General features: G+C 42.3%; 1 protein-coding gene across 8 annotated transcripts in view; it reads right to left on the bottom strand.

Moving 5' to 3' along the window:
- RAP1GDS1 (Rap1 GTPase-GDP dissociation stimulator 1) overlaps positions 1 to 20,265 on the bottom strand; it is a 92,316-nt gene that overhangs the window by 34,518 nt on the left and 37,533 nt on the right. For 6 of the 8 annotated variants that reach the window (XM_083458775.1, XM_083458777.1, XM_083458779.1 and 3 more), the window contains exons 3-4: positions 8,448 to 8,570; positions 5,286 to 5,411 (exon numbers count right to left, since the gene is read on the bottom strand). In XM_083458775.1, coding sequence (XP_083314901.1) covers positions 5,286 to 5,411; positions 8,448 to 8,570 — 249 coding nt within the window. Of the gene's footprint in view, positions 1 to 5,285; positions 5,412 to 8,386; positions 8,571 to 20,265 lie in introns of all 8 variants that reach the window. The other 2 variants (XM_083458781.1, XM_083458780.1) reach the window with 2 other exon arrangements.

Here is a 20,265-nt window from a genome sequence, read left to right as displayed (position 1 = left end):
CTGGGCTCAGTGCGGCTAACAACAAATTTAAAACCCTTAACTGTAATATAAACATAGAAGCAGCATAAAATACAGTAGAAAAAACATGAATAGCAATAAAATTCAAAGTTCAAAAATCAATTTGGGGGAAATCCATCCAATAAGCATTAGATAGTCAGCAGGGCTAGCTGGCTGAATTAGTCCTACTTGGGCCAGCAAGGAGACCGGGGGAGAATTAGCTGTGGGGTCTCAGAGTGGGTAATCTTCATAAAAGGGGAGGGGGAGGGAAGAGAAGGGAAATAAAAGATCAGGCTGAATTCAAATTAAAGGCCAGGCAGAATAGCTCTGTCTTACAGGCTGGACAGAAGGAGGTTAAATCCTGAAGGGCCCTAGTCTCATGGGACAGAGCATTCCACCAGGTCGGAGCCATCACTGAAAAGGCCCTGGTGGAGGATAGTTTGACTTCCTTAGGGCCTGGGACCTCTAAACTATGGTTATTCATGTCCTCTGCGGGCCATACCAGGAGAGGCGGTCCCGTAAATACGAGGGCCCTAAGCCACAAAGGGCTTTAAAGGTCAAAACCAGCACCTTGAACCTGACCCTATACTCCACTGGGAGCCAGTGCAACTGGTAAAGCACTGGGTGAATATGCTCCCATGGCAGGGACCCTGTGAGGAGCTTCGCTGCAGCATTCTGCACCTGCTGGAGTTTGTGGGACAGTTTCAAGGGCAGTCCCGCGTAGAGCGAATTACAGTAGTCAAGCCTGGAGGTGATGGTCGCATGGATCTCTGTGGCCAGGTCGGGGTGGGAAAGGTAAGGGACCAACTGCTTAACCACTTAATGTAAAACAAATTGGGTATAGGATTACAGTAAGCAGGCTAGATGAAAAGCAACTGAAGCCTTGAAGCTGTGCCTAATTACAATGTGGTGTGATAACTTTTCTCTCCATTATGGTAATGCATGCAAATGCATAATAATGAATTGCTGAGGCCACTGTTGCCCTGCTTCCATTCACCGGGGTGTGGGGGGGGAAATCAGTCATGCTTTTATCCAAAGATAATCAAACTGCTAATTATAATCTTACTTGTCTACAATATATTGTGATAGGGCTAAGTAATTTTAACTACAGCTTTATAAATAAAAGTTTCAAGAAGGAGGATGTACAAATCAAAATTAATTTGCAAGAGAGAGAATAATCTGCTTCATCCACAGGCACTAGGTAACAAGCTCTATATGCATCGAGCGCATATCTCATTAATGTATGCACTGACACATTTTGTATCTGCTGTCCTCTTTAAATAGTCTTCAAGGGTGGTCTTTGTAGAGCATGCCATCTACATGTACATGGTCTCTACATTCAATTAAAAATATCACACTTTTCTCAACAAGGAAGAGCACAGAGTGCCATCACTGTAATGTGATACTGTTCAGTATACATTCGCCAGTGACCAGGAGAGGCTCAAACTGATGATCAGTACACAACTTCCATGATCTTTTTAGAGTTTAATGTGGAAGGTGAAGTGAAAGGGAGGTACGTATTGTTATAAGTTTCAGGGGCCAGAGTCTGTGGGTGCAAGTTACCCATAAATCCTGGAATTAGTAAACGTCAGAATTAATGAACCTTTAAAACCCTAAATGGCTTGGGCCCAGTATACCTGAAGGAGCGTCTCTACCCCCATCGTTCAGCCCAGACACTGAGGTCCAGCTTTGAGGCCCTTCTGGGGGTTCTCTCACAGTGAGAAGTGAAGCTACAGGGAACCAGGCAGAGAGCCTTCTCGGTAGTGGTGGCCGCTCTGTGGAATGTCCTTGCATCAGATGTCAAGGAAATAAACAACTATCTGACTTTTAGAAGACATCAGAAGGCAGCCCTGTATCGGGAAGTTTTAAATGTTTGATCACATTATTATTATTATTATTATTATTATTATTATTATTATTATTATTATTATTATTATTATTACTATGGGAGCCGCCCAGATGGATGGGGTATAAAAAATAAATTAATTATTATTGTTATTATTAACCCCATCCTTTATCCTGCAATGTGACTTGAAAAGCCCCCAAATGAAACTCAGATGGGCCTGAAATTGGCAACCACCTCAACTAAGCTAAGTTACTCAAGAATATTAGAAGGCATCCCTGTATATTTAAATATTCTAAAACTGTGCTAGGCTAGGAATTCTAATTCTATTCAGAGTGGGGTCAGAGAAGATTTCTTGAAGAAAAAAATGTTAAAAGTATATTCCACACAACCCCAAGCATCAAGATAGTTGAATACCAACAGCTAAATACTAAGAATAGCTTCTTCCTCCTTTTGTCAAGATGCCAAATGCTAGGGCAATTTAAAAGATCTCTGCTTTCAAGAAATGCTCATATTTCAGTTGTGGTGAGCCTTGAAGCAAAAAGGCATTTCATAAGAATTAAGTGATTACCAGGAATGTAAGAAGAGTCCTACTGGTTCCATCAAGTCCAGCTTCTCTTTCCCCCAGTGGATAACCACCAGCTGCTGGGAAACCAGCACCAGGGCATGAAGACAACAGACATCATTTAATGTTGTTCCCCGGCAGATGATTATCAGTAGCATGATGCTTTATGAATCTGGAGTGTCCACATGCCCATGGTAGACCTCCCCCTTTGCGAATCTGACCTTTAGAGCCTTCCTGTGACAGTGAATTTCATTAATTATGAATTCTGTGAAGTAGTGCTTTCTTTTGTCTGTACAGAGAACATATCTACGTACATCCACTAGTTGAAATAGTGTCCAGATGACAGGAAAATAGCACATGTTCTGTTGTGCTTTTTGGGTACATGGATGCCATTCTAATCATATGTGATTTGTGGCTGACAGTATCAAAATTTGACAAGAATTGTCAAATATATACAAAATTTGCCACCATTGCTAATGGAAAATGTCCAGAAACAAACAAGAATCATTTTCTGATTTTAAACAAGAGAATGATTTCTGTAAATATGGTTAATTTCTGTAATAGACTTGGAATTTGAATTGGTAATGTTGATGGAAGTTTTATAAATGTATATGTGACCACAAACAGGGGGCCTCCGCGATGCTGTAGCTACATCTCTTACAAATACTTTGCATTGTGACTAGTCGCACTGCCTACTTGCCACTCTCTGAACAGAGCATAATATTTCTGAAGCAGCACATATTGTGCTGGGCGTCCATTGTCATTTCCATGACAATGAAGCTGAAAACTGAGTCAGCAGTTGGACATCTAAACTGAGAATTGTCATTCTGATGCGTCACAATTCCCAAGACTGACCAAGACTGCTCCCTTAGGTTGGAAGGGTGCAAGCAAGCAGATACTATGTTAAGGCCTGATTCAATTCCCTCATAAACCATCCCATTGCTTCAAAGATTCTGTTGGACTCTTCAAGTCTCCTTCCTTCTCCCCTTGTTATTTGTCCTTCACCGTCATCAACATTTATAAGGGGGAAGAGGCTACCACATCACAACACACGTAATGCAGGGACTGACTGTCACGTCAAAGCATACAGAAACATAAGCAAATTAGGATCCCACATGGAAAATCTGAGTCACCATGCAAGAATAATTCCAGACTTGACATGGTAAGCCAGTGGTAACAGCAGTCATCGTCAATGCTGCTGTTGATGCTAAAATAAAAATTACTGTTAATGACATGTACTGAGAAATGGGTGTAGAAGTTGAATCACTACACTTCATGTCAGAAATCAAGCAAAGTAAAAAATAAAATTACAAAAATAACATGCCCAATAAGGGAAAACCGATCAATTCAGAGGGGGAAAGATAAAAACTTTTGACAGCAAAATGATGATGATCCCATCAGCAATATTCCATTAGCAAGTATACTTTTATTCTTCTCATAATCCTCGTCCAGTGAAACTCTCAGTCACTCTCTCTTTTTTGGCCAGGATACTTTGATATTGCTTACTGTGTGCTAGTGAAAAGCAGCATGTTTAGAAAAGGGGGCAATTACCATATAGTAACATATAACAGTTTTCTGTTTGTGTTTTGATTCCAATTTTCTTTTTGCAGACATCAATATATACAACTAAATAATAATAATAATAATAATAAAATGCATCCTTACCTTTAATATGGGGAAACTAAATCTCTTATATGGGAAAGCTGGTACTATTAAAGAGTGGCATTTACAGCAGGCAGGAGTGGCAAACCTATGGGTATCCAGATATGGTTGTTCTATCAAGTCCCATCAGCCCCAGCAAGCATGGCTAATGATCATGGATGGAGGGAGCAGAAGTGACTTGCTGTTTGGGGTGGAACCGCTATGCTAGCTTCCCAGCAGGTGGGTTGCTGTGCTTACTGGCAGGGAAAGAGACAAGACAGTGCAAATACACCAGCAGGGAACCCCCCCTCTGCCTGCCTTACCCCTCTTCTTCCCAGCAAGCAACAGCAAGTCACTTGCTGGGAAGCTAGCACAGCTGCTCTACCACACCTGATGAGTTACCTGAATTTTCAGGCTTCTAAACAGAAGGGTTTACTTCAAAATGTAGCACCCAGGATAGCTGTGCAGGTTGCACATCTACAATTTATAACATACGTCGGAACAATAGCGTCATCTGAACAGTAGAAATCTATTCTGCCGGCGAAAATTGTGAGGCGATTATCGAAATGTGTTGCCTACATGCAACTGGTGTGTTGGGGGCTGCAACATGATGGATACTGAGAACAGCCAAGCGTCAACTATATAGGGTTGTGATTTATAGACCTGACTGTTTCAGGCCTTCCATTTCCTCTAACCTTCTGCTACCAAGCAGGACTGTCTATATGCCAGACACTGTTAATTCATACTACCAGTATGCAGGTGCACTATACAATGGTGCCAGCAATTCACTTGTGATGCCAAATGTAGTAATCAGTGAGAACCCAAATGTGAATCTAAATGTGAGCTTTCTTATCAGTGTTGGGAGGGGGTGGGGAGAACGGCACATCTTCCCCATTAGCATTAGCTACAGAAACAAAATTAGGATTTTGCAGTTTTTTATTTATTTAAAAAAGAAGCAGCGGGGGGAAAGAAAAAGAAAAGAAAAAGAAGAAGCGATTTTACCTATGTCCACAAAACCCCACTATATTTGCCAATGATTTGGCTGCTTCTATTAAAAAATGGGACTTTTGACAGCCTGTCATTCAAGCAAGGCTTAATTGTGACAGCACCCGCAGATGTCTTGCAGAAATCAGCACTGCTGACAACAAAACAAGAAAAAAATGAACAACAAGAACCAGTCTTTTTTTAATAACCAAAAATAAAAAAATAAAAACAAAACACTGATATTTGAACACTTACGGCTGTCGTAGCATATGTTGCCCAAGGCACGTCCTGTTTGAAGAAGCACGTCCTGGTCTTTGCAGTTTAAGAGCTGCACCAGAGGTGGAATCAAGCCAGCATCCACACACGGGTTCCTCATAAATTCTACAAGCCACAGAGAGAGGTTTAATTAAAGGCTAGTTGATGAGGATTGATTATTTCTTGTTAAAGAGAGCCATTTTTCCTTCAGCGAATGTTTTCCTTTCCAAATTCACACATACCAGAAGCACTGCAGCTGCTTCTCTGTATGAGAACTAATTTATGTACAGACGAAAAAGCAGTCTAGTTCCAACAGCAGCAACAAAAGCACCCCAGGAATTATGGGCATGTTCCAAATTCTACATATTGACTGCCCGCTGTAGATTCCTTCGGTGAGAATAAAAAGTGTTTTAAATATCCTTCATTATATTAAAAAACAACAACCTAAACATTAAAACACCAAGCATATACTGGTAGCAATAAACACAGGCAAGAAAGCACCAGCAACTTTTCTTCTGCCCACATATATTCACTAAAGAGGATCTAAATAACCCAGTTAAAGGAAACCTGATAGAAAGGCTACTGCATCCCTGTGTCCAAAGGAAACCTCTTGCTTCTGTACAGGATCTTGATTAAACCACAGAGGAAAGTTAAAGCAATTTTCAAAGCTATAGCTGAAAGCAGAGAGTGGGCTGCACATTATACTTCATCAGGGGTCTAGGTAGTAATAAGAGTCAATTTCATCCAAGAGATTAGATGGAGGGACTCAGACAAAGACCCTGGGGTCTCCCCACCTAACCATGGCAGGCTTCTAGAAAGTCATTCGGTGTTCCTTTTACAAAACAAAAAGCAATGGGAGAAATAATATTAATACTTAGCATTTGTACAGTACCTTCAAGTGTTCAATGCACTTCACATGTATTATCTAATTGTAATCCTTGCAGCAACGCTGTAATGATTATTATTTTTTTGGTTACGTAATCAATGTGCTTTACAAGTACTGTATGTATGTATGTGACCACATAAAAGTGTGGAGAGCAACCTTCACAGGAATGAAGTCACCACACATTGTTTCTGGCAACTGGGAGCCCTACTTCTAGTAGCTGGTCCTTCTGCAAGAAAAGAGCAGGCAGTCGGCAGCAGCAGTGACACTGTTGTGGCCCAGGTGGTCCACGCTTCAGCAGTTCTGCATATCCACACTACATTTACAGCACATGGTTCTCGCTTTCCACCCCAAAGAATTATGGGAATTGAGGTTTGCTATGGTGTTTTTTTTTTGGGGGGGGGAGAAGCCATGTGCTGTAAATATATGGTATGGATGTGACAGTTCTGGGCACCACAATTTAAGAAGCTGGAACATGTGCAGAGGAGGGCAACCAAGATTGTAAAGTCTGGGTATGTTTAGCCTGGAAAAGAGGAGACTGAGAGGGAGAGATGATAGCCATCTTCAGATATCTAAAGGGCTGCCACATGGAAGATGGAGCAAGGTTGTTTCTCCTGCTCCAGAGGGTAGGACCTGAACCAACGGCTTCAAGTTAAAAGAAGAGATTCTGTCTGAACATCAGGAAGAACTCTCTGATGGTAAGAGCTGTTCAACAATGGAATGGACTCCCATGAGAGGTGGTGGAGTCCTTCCATGGAAGGTTTTTAAGCAGAGGTTGGATGGCCATCTGTAATGGATGATTTAGTTGAGATCCCTGCATTGCAGGAGGTTGGACTAGATGACCCTCAGTGTGCCTTCCAACTCTACAGTTCTATTGTCCAGACTTGTGCCATGAAGAGGGCACTTTGGCGCTGCAAACAAAATGGCAGGACGTGCTTCTTCACTTTAATGCTCACCTGGAGGCAATGGCCATCCACTCTGAATAAGTAGCTAATTTTGAGGCTGGGCTTGTGCTTTGGAATATATGGATGTTTGCTATCATACAACTTTTGTCTCTGTAAAAAAAAGGTCTGAATAATTTAGAACTGGGGGGGGGGGGGATGTGCATGTGCCAATGTGCAGCACCTGCTAAAATGAGTCACAGGAGCTGAATGTGGCCTTTGGCAGCTTTGAATACATAGTTAATAAATTGCTGTCTCCTTGCAGGGCAATTTGTTCTGGGAAGCTGTGGCAATTTAGACATGATGCAGTCAGTTAAAAAGGAGGACTGGAATTTCAGAACCACGGTCTTGAGTACAGGGTGGAAACTGACTGGTTTGGTTTCCAAACAAGAATCTTCAAAACAACAACAACAAACCACGAGTAATGATTTCCCTTCCATCACATCTCCTCAAGAGCAGTATTTCAAACTGCCTCTGCTGCCCAGTCCATTACAACCTGCTAATTCATGGGAAAGGAAGAGAGGCATCACTTTGTGGAACCTCAAGCAATGATAAGGCATCCTGAAATGAGCTGTACATTCAAATCTCTGCAAGTTACCAGAGCAACGTTAGACTTGTTTCATTTCCAACCATCTCCTATGAGATTTGTGCTAGTGCTCAGCGCAAAAGTCAGAGCAGCCTAGGGAGAATAACAGGAGCTTGCAGCAGCTTAAGAGACAGCATCATGAGATGTTTGGGATCAGCATGCTAGGCCCTTCTGAAAATCCCAGCAGCGACAGCTTCACTCATGTCTTCTTTTACAGTATACACTTGTGATATTGGAATGACCCTAGCAGACCTTTTGGGGAAAATTAAAGGCTTGGCAAAACAGCAATAGGCTTTTATGACAAGTGGCTTCTTGGAGTGGAGATAAATGTATATATGAATAAGTTGAAAATGAATGCCAAATTAGTGTATTAATACAACATATGGTGTTAAAATAAAGTTCACCAGACATGCACAAATGTGCCTGCAGTCACACCTGCAACTGTGAAAGTCTTGTCATTTAGCTTTGCCTAATAAAAAAAAACACATCGCGGGTTTTTCACAACAGTTAGCATTATAAAATAATTGCAACTCTGAAGTGCTTTGATGTATCTGGCAAATGGATGACTAAGAACTAATATATTATCAAGGCAGAACAGAACAAAAAAAAAAGAGTGCAGTGGAAGGGAAAGAAGAGAGAAATGAAAAGCATCTATTCTATAAAATGAAAACATAAATGAAGTAAAACATACTGACAAGTGAGCTGCAAAACTGAAGATGTTCCAGGAGAAAAGGCCTTGTGGAAAACCTCACCATTTTTGGCTACTTCTGCTATGACGTTAGCTATTTTTGCATTGCAGGAGGACTGCGGAGTCAACAGACTTGCAAACACTTGGAGGATCCCACTTTTCTGGATTTTTTCACTTGTCTCTGTATCTGAAAAGAGAGGAATATACGCAAAACAGAATTGAGTGGTAAGTAGTGGGTTAATGGAAATGTATTGAAAGCTTCACACCTAAAACAAAATTCCAAATCTTGACACCAAAACCAAAGAATGACCCTTTGTGCCTTTGGTTTGGAGAGAAGGCTAGGTGGCATTACAGAGCTGTATAAAATTCTGCAAGGCGTGGAGAAAGCTTTTTCTCCTACTCTCATAACACTAGAAAACTTGAGGATGTCCAAGGAAGCTGGATAATTCAGGGAAGACAAAAGGATAGACTTCTTCACACAGTGTGTAGCTGAACTATGGAATTTGCTTCTGCAAACTGGGATGGCCTCCAACTTAGATGGCTTGAAAATTGGGCAAATTAATAGAGGATGAGGCTATCAATGGCTACTAACCCCGGTGGCTATGTTCCACCTCCACTGTCCAAGGCAGTATGGGCCTGAGTATCAGCTGCTGGAAACCAGAGGAAGAGACAGTGTTGCTGCACTTATGTAGGTCCTGCTTGCAGGCATCACATGGGCATCTAAGTCAACCATTCTGAGAACAAGATCCTGGAACAGATGGGCCACTGGCCTGGTCCAGCAGGTTCTTCTTGTGATACCCAAAGACGCAGATGTTTCAATGATGCACTGCTATTTGAGAACTGCCTTTTTGTTTACATAAGGAAGCTGTCCTACATACCAAGTCATCGGACTATTCAGCCCTGCATTGTCTACAAGGGCGGCTGCTTCTCCAGGGTCTTAGGCAGAGGTCTCTCCCATCACCTACTACCTGGTGTTTTTTTACCTGGAAGTGCCAAGGACTGAACCTGGAACTTGTGGCACACAAATAATGTGCTTTACCATAGATCTATGGTTGCTACCCTATAAGGAGCACCATGACATCCAGCAGGGCCTAGCGAGCAGAGGAAGCTTTTAAATCATTTATAGTTATTATTGCAGGACAAATGTGGTGGTGTTAAATCACCTTCCACATATATATGCACAAAATATAACTAAATAACAGTTAAAAACAGCACCAAAGAATAGCAAGCGATGAATTGGATGCCCACGGAAGAGACCTGTTCCTCAACCTGGGAAGCTCTGATGGAACAAAACAGTCTTCAATTTTTCCCAGAAAATGCAGATAGTGGACACTCATCGTATCTGGACAAAAATGCTGGTCAATCAAACAGGGGCAGCCACGCTGAAAGCGCTGTGCTGAGTTACCGTGGAACAGACCTCTGGTATCACTGGAACTCAAAGAAGCAGCACTCCTGTGGATTTCAGTGACCTACTGGTAACCAAATAACCTGGTATAAGTAGTAGAAAAATAGATGGGTATTCCTATTGTGCATATAAAAGGAGAAAGACAGGACAAAACTAGAAGCTAGGGAAAAGTCCTGACAGAGCCATCAGGGGAGTTGTGGTTCAATGGGTAACAGTAACTGCGGGTTCAAGTTGTCTTAGATTGGTTTTACTCAGGTATAGTAACTTCCTGCACTTCCTGCTAGATTCTCAAAGGGGTGCTTTACTTACACAAAACCTCTGTGAGGTAAGGTACATGATGAATCTCCCCAAGGCTATTGAGTGAGATTCAGAACTGAGTAGTAATGCAAATGTTCTGCTTTTAAATCCACCATTCCAGCCACTGAGATGAGGTAGGTCAGATTCCCATCTTCAGAATTCTGAAGATGCAGGTAAAGAGCAAAGCTCAAAGGCTACCTGTGGTGTCTTATTTCATCTACTTTCAGAATAACATAGCCCCAATATGTTAAATAGCCTTAGGCTCAGAAATATGCTGAATATTCTGATTTTTAAAAAAATAAGACACAGACATTTTGTAATCATGATAGAGGTAAAAAGCAGCTTCTCTCTCCACTCAGCAGTCCAACTACATTCAGCAAGGCTTACTTACAGGAGAGAATGCAGCCTTAGTTGTGTTTTGCTCCTGGGGCACCCCCCCGTCCCCCCCGCCACAGCAAGCCCAGCACACAGGGTATTGTTTTTGCATAAACAGGGTCACAGCAGATTCTACCATAGCTCTCCATCTCTCTTCTCACACCTTGGCCTCTTCTGCACAGCACACACCTTGTTCTCTGTGTTAGGGGGTAATGTAACTTAAACATAGTAAGCAGTTATTGTGCACATTCACCAGGAATCATAGAGAATGTGCACATAATCTGTCAATTAAGAGCAATTGTGTACATTTCCCAGTAAGTATACATAATATTCAGCAGGCCTTGGGGAACGTGCGAAGACAATGAATTTTATATATTCTCTGGTCATTATGCATAATCTCAAACAATTCCCTCTTCACAGACAGATTAGGTGCACATTCTGTGTGATGCCTAGTAAATGTGCACAATGGCCAGTTATTATGCACATTGACCACATATATACCCACATTCACTGAACTGATGCCAACTTCACTACAGTGGTACCTCGGGTTACAGACGCTTAAGGTTACAGTCTCCGCTAACACAGAAATAGTACCTCAGGTTAAGAACTTTGCTTCAGGATGGGAACAGAAATCATGTGGCAGTAGCGGGAGGCCCCATTAGCTAAAGTGGTACCTCAGGTTAAGAACAGACCTCCAGAATGAATTGAGTTCTTAACCCGAGGTACCACTGTACTTCAGAAATAATGGGCTTTTTCAAAGAAGGTCTAGAAATATGAAATTTCCGGTAATAAACAAGAGAGAAAACACATGCAAATATTTGCCACAATGAGTTCTTACATATCAGAGAGAAATGGGTGCTTTAAATTTCAGTGTCTGAACTACAAGAAGTTACAGGGTTTTGTGTCTTGTATTGCCCCCCCATTTCTTTAAGAGGAATTTACTGGACACAATCTACTGGGAGTTTCTCTGCAGACAGTTGCCTTGTGCAACTCCCATTCTTTTCAATATGAGGAACAGATGAGTGATTCCCATACTGTAGGGATTGTCTGTACAATCTGGTCCCTACCCTATTATTTACAATTAGCATGCAAGATGCAATAATATGATCCCACCCACTGCACCACTGAGAACCTTAACACAGTATTGACTTGCTTTTATCACCCACGGTTTGACGGACTTGTTAACTGTGCAAATTAAATCAATGGTATAAAATGTATCCTGAAAAGCAGCGAAGAAAATAAAATTAAACTGTTGCCTCAGGTTAGTTTTGTGCAGCAGGGATGCTCTGATTTATTTGACTGAGATCAGCAAACACCAGTAAGACAGAATGACTCAGACTCAAAAGGACTTCTAACAGAAAATGGAATGCCAGATCTCCTCCTCTTAGAATAAGAGGGCAGGCAAAGAAAACCAACATTTTGGCAGACTTATTTCTTCCAGTAAAGATCATCTGACAGCTGCTGAAGTGGGAAGCTATGTGGGTCCTGCACAGCTTTTTACACTCACACACTAAATCTGAAGCATGGCAAACCTTCATGAAAAACACACATAGACATAACAGTATGGGACAAACTCGTCAGTATCATTATTTTGGTCTGTGTAGACCCACAAGGCGGTAGAGAACCTTTTTGAACTTCTGAAGAAGGAAGCCTGTTGCTGTTGTTGTTGCTGCTGTGTAGGCTTCCTGAGGGATTTAGAACCCAGATCTTCCTGCATAAAACCTCCTTGAGTGCAGCAGGCTCCTTGCCAGTCGTGTAGTAGCAAATTAGGAAGTGCAGGGTCTCATCATGACTATCACAGGCACGCCCCTCTAAGATTATACAATAATATACTAATGATTAGAGATACTATGCAAGGATCATTGCAGATCTCCAGGTGTTGCCCTTTAGCTAGTGCACATACATGGGCAAATGATTTTGAGTGCTTCAATATCTCTTTTTAGAGTGATGTAAGTTCTGTTTTCCTGCCAACCTAGCAGTTCGAAAGCATGTCAAAGTGCAAGTAGATAAATAGGTACCGCTCCAGCGGGAAGGTAAACGGCATTTCCATGCGCTGCTCTGATTCGCCAGAAGCGGTTTAGTCATGCTGGCCACATGACCCGGAAGCTGTATGCTGGCTCCCTTGGCCAATAAAGTGAGATGAGCGCCGCAACCCCAAAGTCGGCCATGACTGGACCTAATGGTCAGGGGTCCCTTTACCTTTACGTTCTGTTTTATGTAACGGAACTTGCACACCATTCTCTTGAAACTGAAGCACCTTGTGTTTTCAGTGTTCCTATATGTTTAGCTCTGGGTAAAGGACTCCAGGACGGTTAAGTCCAGTCAAAGGAGACTATGGGGTGTGGTGCTCATCTTGCTTCAGGCTGAGGGAGCCGGCGTTTGTCCACAGCTTTCATGTGGTCATGTGGCGAGGATGACTAAACTGCTTCTGGCGCAATGGGACACCATGCCAGAGTGCACGGAAATGCCGTTTACCTTCCCATTGCACCAGTGTGGTGTAGTGGTTAAGAGCAGTAGACTTGTAATCTGGTGAACTGGGTTTGCGTCTTCGCTCCTCCACATGCAGCTGCTGGGTGACCTTGGGCTAGTTATACTTCATTGAAGTCTCTCAGCCCCACTCACCTCACAGAGTGTTTGTTGTGGGGGAGGAAGGGAAAGGAGAATGTCAGCCGCTTTGAGACTCCTTTGGGTAGTGATAAAGTGGGATATCAAATCCAAACTCTTCTTCATCATCATCATCTACTTGCACTGGTATGCTTTCGAACTGCTAGGTTGGCAGAAGCTGGGACAGAGCAATGGGAGCATACAGTAGCTAAAAAACTCCCCTTTCATGCAGGTTGAGTGGTTCTAGGACACTGTAGACAGGGACCCTTCTGCAGAAATGCAGATCCCAGACAACCCCAAGCCACTACACCACTGCAATGTGGACCTACATGAGGAGGGAGGATCAATGGGTTCATCCTCACCTCTATCTCTCACACAGAAAGGAAAATACATAGCAGGGAGAATGAATGAATAAAGATTCTCCAGGCATGAGTATTCTCACAGCAGAAGCAACTGGAGATGGAAATGGGAACAATGCTGGCGGGTGGAGAGAGGAGAAGGACAGGGAAAGAGAAACATGACAGGATCAGCTGCGTTTTAGAGGCAGTGCCCTCAGGCGCTTAAATAGTCCTTATTTAACCGCTGAAATATTTAAAAACATTCCTTCTTATTCTTCACTTGCAGATTTGAAAAACACACGGGCCAAGGTCATGCCGCAATGGAGGTCTGAAGCCATAAGGAACAGGCTTTAACAAATAAAAATATATGAACCATAGTGACGTTTTGTGTGGCAGAGCAGAAGGCAGACTGGAACCAAATCTCGTAGGGACCTGGGTGAGGTGAGGTGGGTTGGGAATGTGAAGTGAAACAGGAGCACCGCCTGACAAAATGAGCTCTGTGTTACAGAGGCTGAGTCACACAGTATAGGGGCACGAAGACCAAGGAACCAAGAGTAGTAACAAAACAAAACAAGACCTGGGAAGAAATGCGGCCTTCCCCAACTTTGGGCCTTCCAGATGTTCTGGATTACAATTGTTATTTGCTTGCTTGCTTGCTTGCTTGCTTGTTTGTTTAATTTGTATACTGCCCTTCATCCATAGATTTCAGGGCAGTGCACAACATAACATTACAATATTAAAAACACGCAATACAGAATAATAATAAGCTGAAAACAAACCAATTATCCTGCCTCCCACAACACATTTAGAAGGTTGTAGAGGAACACTTCTGCATGGCGCCTAAATGCATTCCACAAACAGGAAGCCACTGCAGAAAAGGCCCTGTTCTCATGTTGCCACCCTCCGCACCTCTCATGGAGGCAGCACATGAAAAAGTGCCTCAGAGGATGATCTCACAGTCCAGATCAATTCACACGGAGAGAGGTGCTCCTTGAGGTATTGTGGTCCCAAGCTGATCTGAGGCTTTATAGGTCAAAACAAACACTTTACAACAGACTGGTGCTGGTGCGTGCTGTAGCGCAGACCTTTGGGTTCTCCACTTTACCACCATTGTAAAGGCCTCCAGAGTTGTGCCTAGTTGGACCTTGATGCATCCTGTGCGACAGATGAACTAGTGGTGTAGCAGAATCCAGTCCAAGAACTGGCTGAAGCTCCCAGTTCTAATCTATTTGCCACAAATTCAACCCATGATCTCACAACCTCAGACCCCCTTGCTCCACCAGCAATATGGGGGAGCAGATAGCCCTGCCTTAGAAACTTGCTGTAAGGCTATACATGCAACACTTCAAAATATTAGTTATTTGTGTTTATGAACTGGGAATATCATCATATGGTATGGACACCTGTCTACGGAGATTATGTTGGGACACAGTAAGAACGGTGCTAGAAATAGTCTGAAAATAATCACGGTGCTATTCTCTGCAAACATCTATCTGCTGACAAATGACTGATAAATGCTGGAGGCTAAGACTCCAGCCAGAATGTCTTCCAACAGCTTACAAATGCTCTGTGTGGAGTGTGTGTGTGCGCGCTATTAAATATGTTTTTACTAATGTGAAGAGTGGCCTTTTTCTATTTCGCCTTTGACAGGCAATGAAGACCAGTTTAGCAGCCCTTTGCTATAGATTAATATTGTTGCTGCCCCTGCTAATGCAACGCCCAATTTGTAAGTGTCTGACAACTTTTAAGCAACTTCTTGCTAGGATTATCAGCACTGCTTTTTTATTAAGTTCATACTGAGTGCAGTAGCCTAATCCTTACCATATCTCATCCCTGCAGCAACCGGCTGAAACATTTCCAGTTTAGCTAGAACCAGAGGAGAGACAAGAGGGCATTCAAGACCCATTATTCTTCCTCTAAAATCTGATGGGGCAAGTCAACGAGGGAAATCTGGAATAATGATGGACATTTCTGCCTTCTAGCCACTGCTGTAAACATTGACTCAGACTGCTAGTCCAGAGGGGTTCATCAGCATAATGCAATCTGACCTGATGGGCAACACTGCCTGCTGATTTTCACCCATGTGCCTGCTTTTATGTAACCAAACTTGTGAACCCAAAATACCAACAATGGAGAACTGTTGCTCAAAGTCTCTCTGCGTTTTTCTCCTTTGTGAAGCCTTGAGTGATTGGGTGCTTTCTTATTAACAAGTGTCCTTTGGCTTTCCACCCATGCAAAGGCTGATTTGAAACTTGGCAAGCCTATGGAAAGGACTACAGATGCCTATTCAGATGAAGGAGTTGTTTAAAATAAACGCATACATGTGCTTGTACACACACACTAACAAAGAGAATTCCAGAACTACTTCTTTGACAATGTGGAGCATGATATTTGGCCTCAAAAACTCTTGAGTCTTCATTTCTAGAATATTTGGTTTGGCTGCAAAGAATCTAGGTACAATGGCAATGTAGGAAATGACACTTACTCCAAACTTTCAAACATGCATTATTTAGAATAACCACTAAATACATTTTTACATCTAAGCCAAGATGGCAAAATACTAAATCTAGTTGTCTACTGTCATTTGATTCTCTCTCAGGAGTCTCCTTATCCCTACTACTTATAGGTTATGATTACTTTCTTGAAAATCTAATTTCCGAAGAATGCTTTAATGCAGGTATGGGGGAACTTTTGGCACTCTAGATAGATATTGCACATTTTTTACCATCCCTGGCTACTGGCCATGCTTGCTAGGGCAACATCTGGTGGGCCAAAGGTTTCCCACTCCTGCTCTGAAGGTTAAATATGTAGTGCCATCTCTGAAGCTAAGCACATCTGGGCATTGCAAGTACCTAGACAGGAAACTGGTGAAGACAATTGGATTATAATCAACCTTATACACATAGCCAAAAAAATTACTACCTGTTTTGTTTCGCTTTTTAAATTAACTAGCCTACCATTCCTCATCAGCCAACACGTTTCCTTGGTGGCCACAGAAAAGATGCTTCCTTTCACTTGCAGTCAGCATGGAACACAGTAGACTGAGATATGGGGGCGCAGGGAAATTTGGCCTTTCTCCACCTGCCTGCTCACTCAGTTGCATGGAATTCTAGTGAGTAGTTATATGCAAGGCTGTATACCGGGGGTGCCTAACCTGGTGTCCTCCAGATCTTCCTGGACCCTCATCAGCTGCAGCCAGATTGGCCAATGGTCAGGGATGATGATGGTCATAGATTAGTCGGAGGGGGCAGTCACAGATTAGTCACCCCTGTACACCATGTGAGGAAACTGCTTTTATTCCAGTTCCATCCTCAACAAATGCTTTGTAAACAGCAGCAACATTGTGACATGCCAGTGTTAAGTGTCGTTTCTACCACTGCTCTGGCTGTGCTATGCCTATTGTAAAAATGCTAGCACTGATGTAGCCAGAGGATACAGCATCCACCTTAAAATTGAGTCATTCATACCCAAGTTCCCTCCCCCGCCCAGCCCAATTTTATTAACCCAGCAATATGTGTGATTTATCCCTTTAAAGGGGAAAGTAAGTATGCACCATAATTGCAAAGGTGTTCCAAATCTATAGCAAACGCTGCAGAAAATTATCTTGGCTTCATCACGTCCCTCCCACATGCACTTATCAAAGGAGAAGAGGACGAATGTATAAAAAAGTTATGATCAGCCGCATGCAACACGATGTAACACATTCATCTTGCTCTTTTAGCAACTGGGGCGGGGCGGGGGGGCTGTGCAGAAAAAGGAGACCTGTGACCTAGCATAAAAATGAGGGACGACAACGTGATAAGATAACTGACCCACCCACATTTTATCCTTTTGAATTCCCCCCCCAGCCTATAAAGAACATGAAGGAAACGCATCTGTGTAAGATTGCATCTGAAAATGTAAGTTGCTTGAAAGAGCCAGCTATTCTATTTCCTATTTACTGTTTCCATTTGTACACTACTGGCTAAAAGAAGGTTCTGTTAAACCTCTGCTATAATCCAGTGAGTCATAGGGGCATAGGGGGCCTCAGATGTGGGTGCATAGCATTGCTCACTGAAAGTAGGGACTATTCTCCAACTTGGAAGAGGGCAACTCACAAAACATACAGACCTTTCTTCAGACCATGCTCGTTTTCTTTAACACACTGTATTCTAGCAGCAATGTTTAACTACACGCATAATTATCACTAAAACCGTATTAAATATAATTGAGGAAAAAAGAGTAATAATGCCATTCAGTGTATTGGCATTTCAGATAGGCAGCCATGCCTATTTAGTGGTTGTCAATTAGGAGGAGTAGCATCAGTTGTTACTCCAATGTACTACCCCTTCCCAATAGGTACTGTTGAAGTTTTATACGAAACACCAAGTCTTGGGGTGCAATAAATATCCCTCAAGAGCTGGATGCAAGACTCATTTTAATGGAGAAATTAATACTGCATTTCATTTCATTACTGCAACATAAACTCCTTAATACTATGTAAAATGGCAGACTTCAGAAGTGTCTGTGTGGGCAGGGGTGGAAGGAAGGAAGAGGAACACCCCATATTGAATGTTGAGGATATGGGCACATTTGAACCTGGAACTTCAGGTTGAAGAATTCACAAAGGCACTTCCCCATCAAAGGACTATACAGTGGTACCTCGGGTTAAGAACTTAATTCGTTCTGGAGGTCCGTTCTTAACCTGAAACTGTTCTTAACCTGAGGTACCACTTTAGCTAATGGGGCCTCTCGCTGCCGCCGGAGCACAATTTCTGTTCTCATCCTGAAGCAAAGTTCTTAACCTGAGGTACTATTTCTGGGTTAGCGGAATCTGTTACCTGAAGTGTCTGTAACCTGAAGTGTCTGTAAACCGAGGTACCACTGTATGTGCTTTGCCTACTTTTCTTTCTAACTCAAAACTCAATCTAAAAATAAAAATAAAAAATTAATCTGAACACTTACCCTGCCGCAACCCATTCTGACATTATAGGAAGGTTTCAGGGTCTGAAACTCAAGGGTGGAGTCTTTACCATAGCATGACCAAAAGTGAAATAAGAACAAGCACAGAGAACAAAGGTTTAAATTGCTCTTCCGTGGCTTTTTATTGGATGCCCACTATGTAAAGAGACCCAACTCCACTCCCCAGGTAACTTAATACGAAGTGAAGGAGCATTTGTACCCAGAATGGATTTCATGGAAGGGATCTTCTTCCCTCCACTGTAGTAAAAGACAAATGTAGTAAAGTGACCATGACAGATGGTAAGGAAGGTGCCTGAAAGCTATGACCCAGGGGACAGCAACAATGGATCATGCTGGAAGCCTCTTCCCTTGCAATGGGTGCAGGTCCTGCTATCTGCCTTTCTCTGACCCACGGCCTCATGTACCTGCTACTTAGGAGAACAATAATCAGAGTAGTGTGTGAGAACAGGAAACTGGAGTCAGAAACTGCTCTGTACTGGATTCTAAAGCTGTGATGAATGGAGGAGTAAGAGCTTTTGGAGTGTTAATGCTGTGAGCCCTTCCATCCTGTGCTCAGGTTGTGTATATATGTAAATAAAACCATATACAGTGGTACCTCGCAAGACGAATGCCTCGCAAGACAAAAAACTCGCTAGACGAAAGGTTTTTCCGTTTTCGATTTGCCTCGCAAGACGAATTTCCCCTATGGGCTTGCTTCGCAAGACGAAAATGTCTCGCGACTTTGTTTCCTTTGTCTAAAAACAAAGACATGTTTTGTTTATAAAGTTAATTTATTTTCCCTTCAATTTTTGAACTGCTCTTTACAGTATGTGTGACTTTAAAGAGCAGTTAATAAACTGTTGTTGTACCAAATTTGGCTTTGTTTGGACTTTTTTTGACCATAGGAACGCATTAATTGATTTTCAATGCATTCCTATGGGATTTCGTGATTCGCAAGACGAAAAATTCGCTAGACAACAAAACTTGCGGAACGAATTAATTTCGTCTTGCGGGGCACCACTGTATCCTAAAGACACCACAGTCTTCCTTCATTCTAAGAAAGCTGAACCCTGGAGAACCCTGTCTCTCAAAGCTCAGAGATTCAGATGCCGTGTAATATTGCTTCATTTTGTTTTGTTTATTTTTGCTGTTGTTTCAACCAACATGGTAATATCAACCACCCAAAAAGAATATACATCATATACAATATATACCTAAATACAACATTAAAACACAATAGCAACCAACAGATGATGATGATAGCTACAAACTAATTTCAGATAACACAACAAAACATAACAATGTTTGGTAAAAAACATGACTGCAAGACTTCTTGTAACACACCCAGAAACATTGAACATAAGATAGCTAAACTGGGGATGTGGAGAGAATAGTCCAAAGCACAAAAAGATGAAACACACATCTACTGTCAATGTCACAAATTTGTACTCAATCTTCTTTCTTTGTTAAAAAAGACACATAACCTTACAAGTTTAAACACAAAGGGAACTCATTCTTCAAAACTAAACTGTAATCTGCATTACAAATGCAAGATCACAAGATGGCACTTAGGAAGGTTTTCACAAGCACGTAATAGCTCTGTATTTCACTTCTTCCAGAGAGTTCTATGCCAATGCTTCGTTTGCTTTCTCTCAGAGGCTGCTTGGATTCCTCACTGATCAATATAAGTACACCTGACCCTGTACTGTGGGTTTTTACATCTTAAGTTCACACAAATCTTCTGTTTCAGAGTCAATAATGGTGGGGAAAGAGGAAACTAATGGGAGCTGGGCAGAGGAGAGAACACTACACACTTACCTGCTTATGGCAGGGGTAGGCAACCTAAGGCCCAGGGGCCGGATGCGGCCCAATCACCTTCTCAATCCGGCCTGCAGACGGTCCGGGAATCAGCATGTTTTTTA

Source organism: Podarcis liolepis (genome assembly GCF_965112155.1).
Source record: "Podarcis liolepis genome assembly, chromosome: 9".
NCBI classification, from domain to species: Eukaryota; Metazoa; Chordata; class Lepidosauria; order Squamata; family Lacertidae; genus Podarcis; species Podarcis liolepis.
This window is presented reverse-complemented; position numbering and strand designations above follow the sequence as displayed.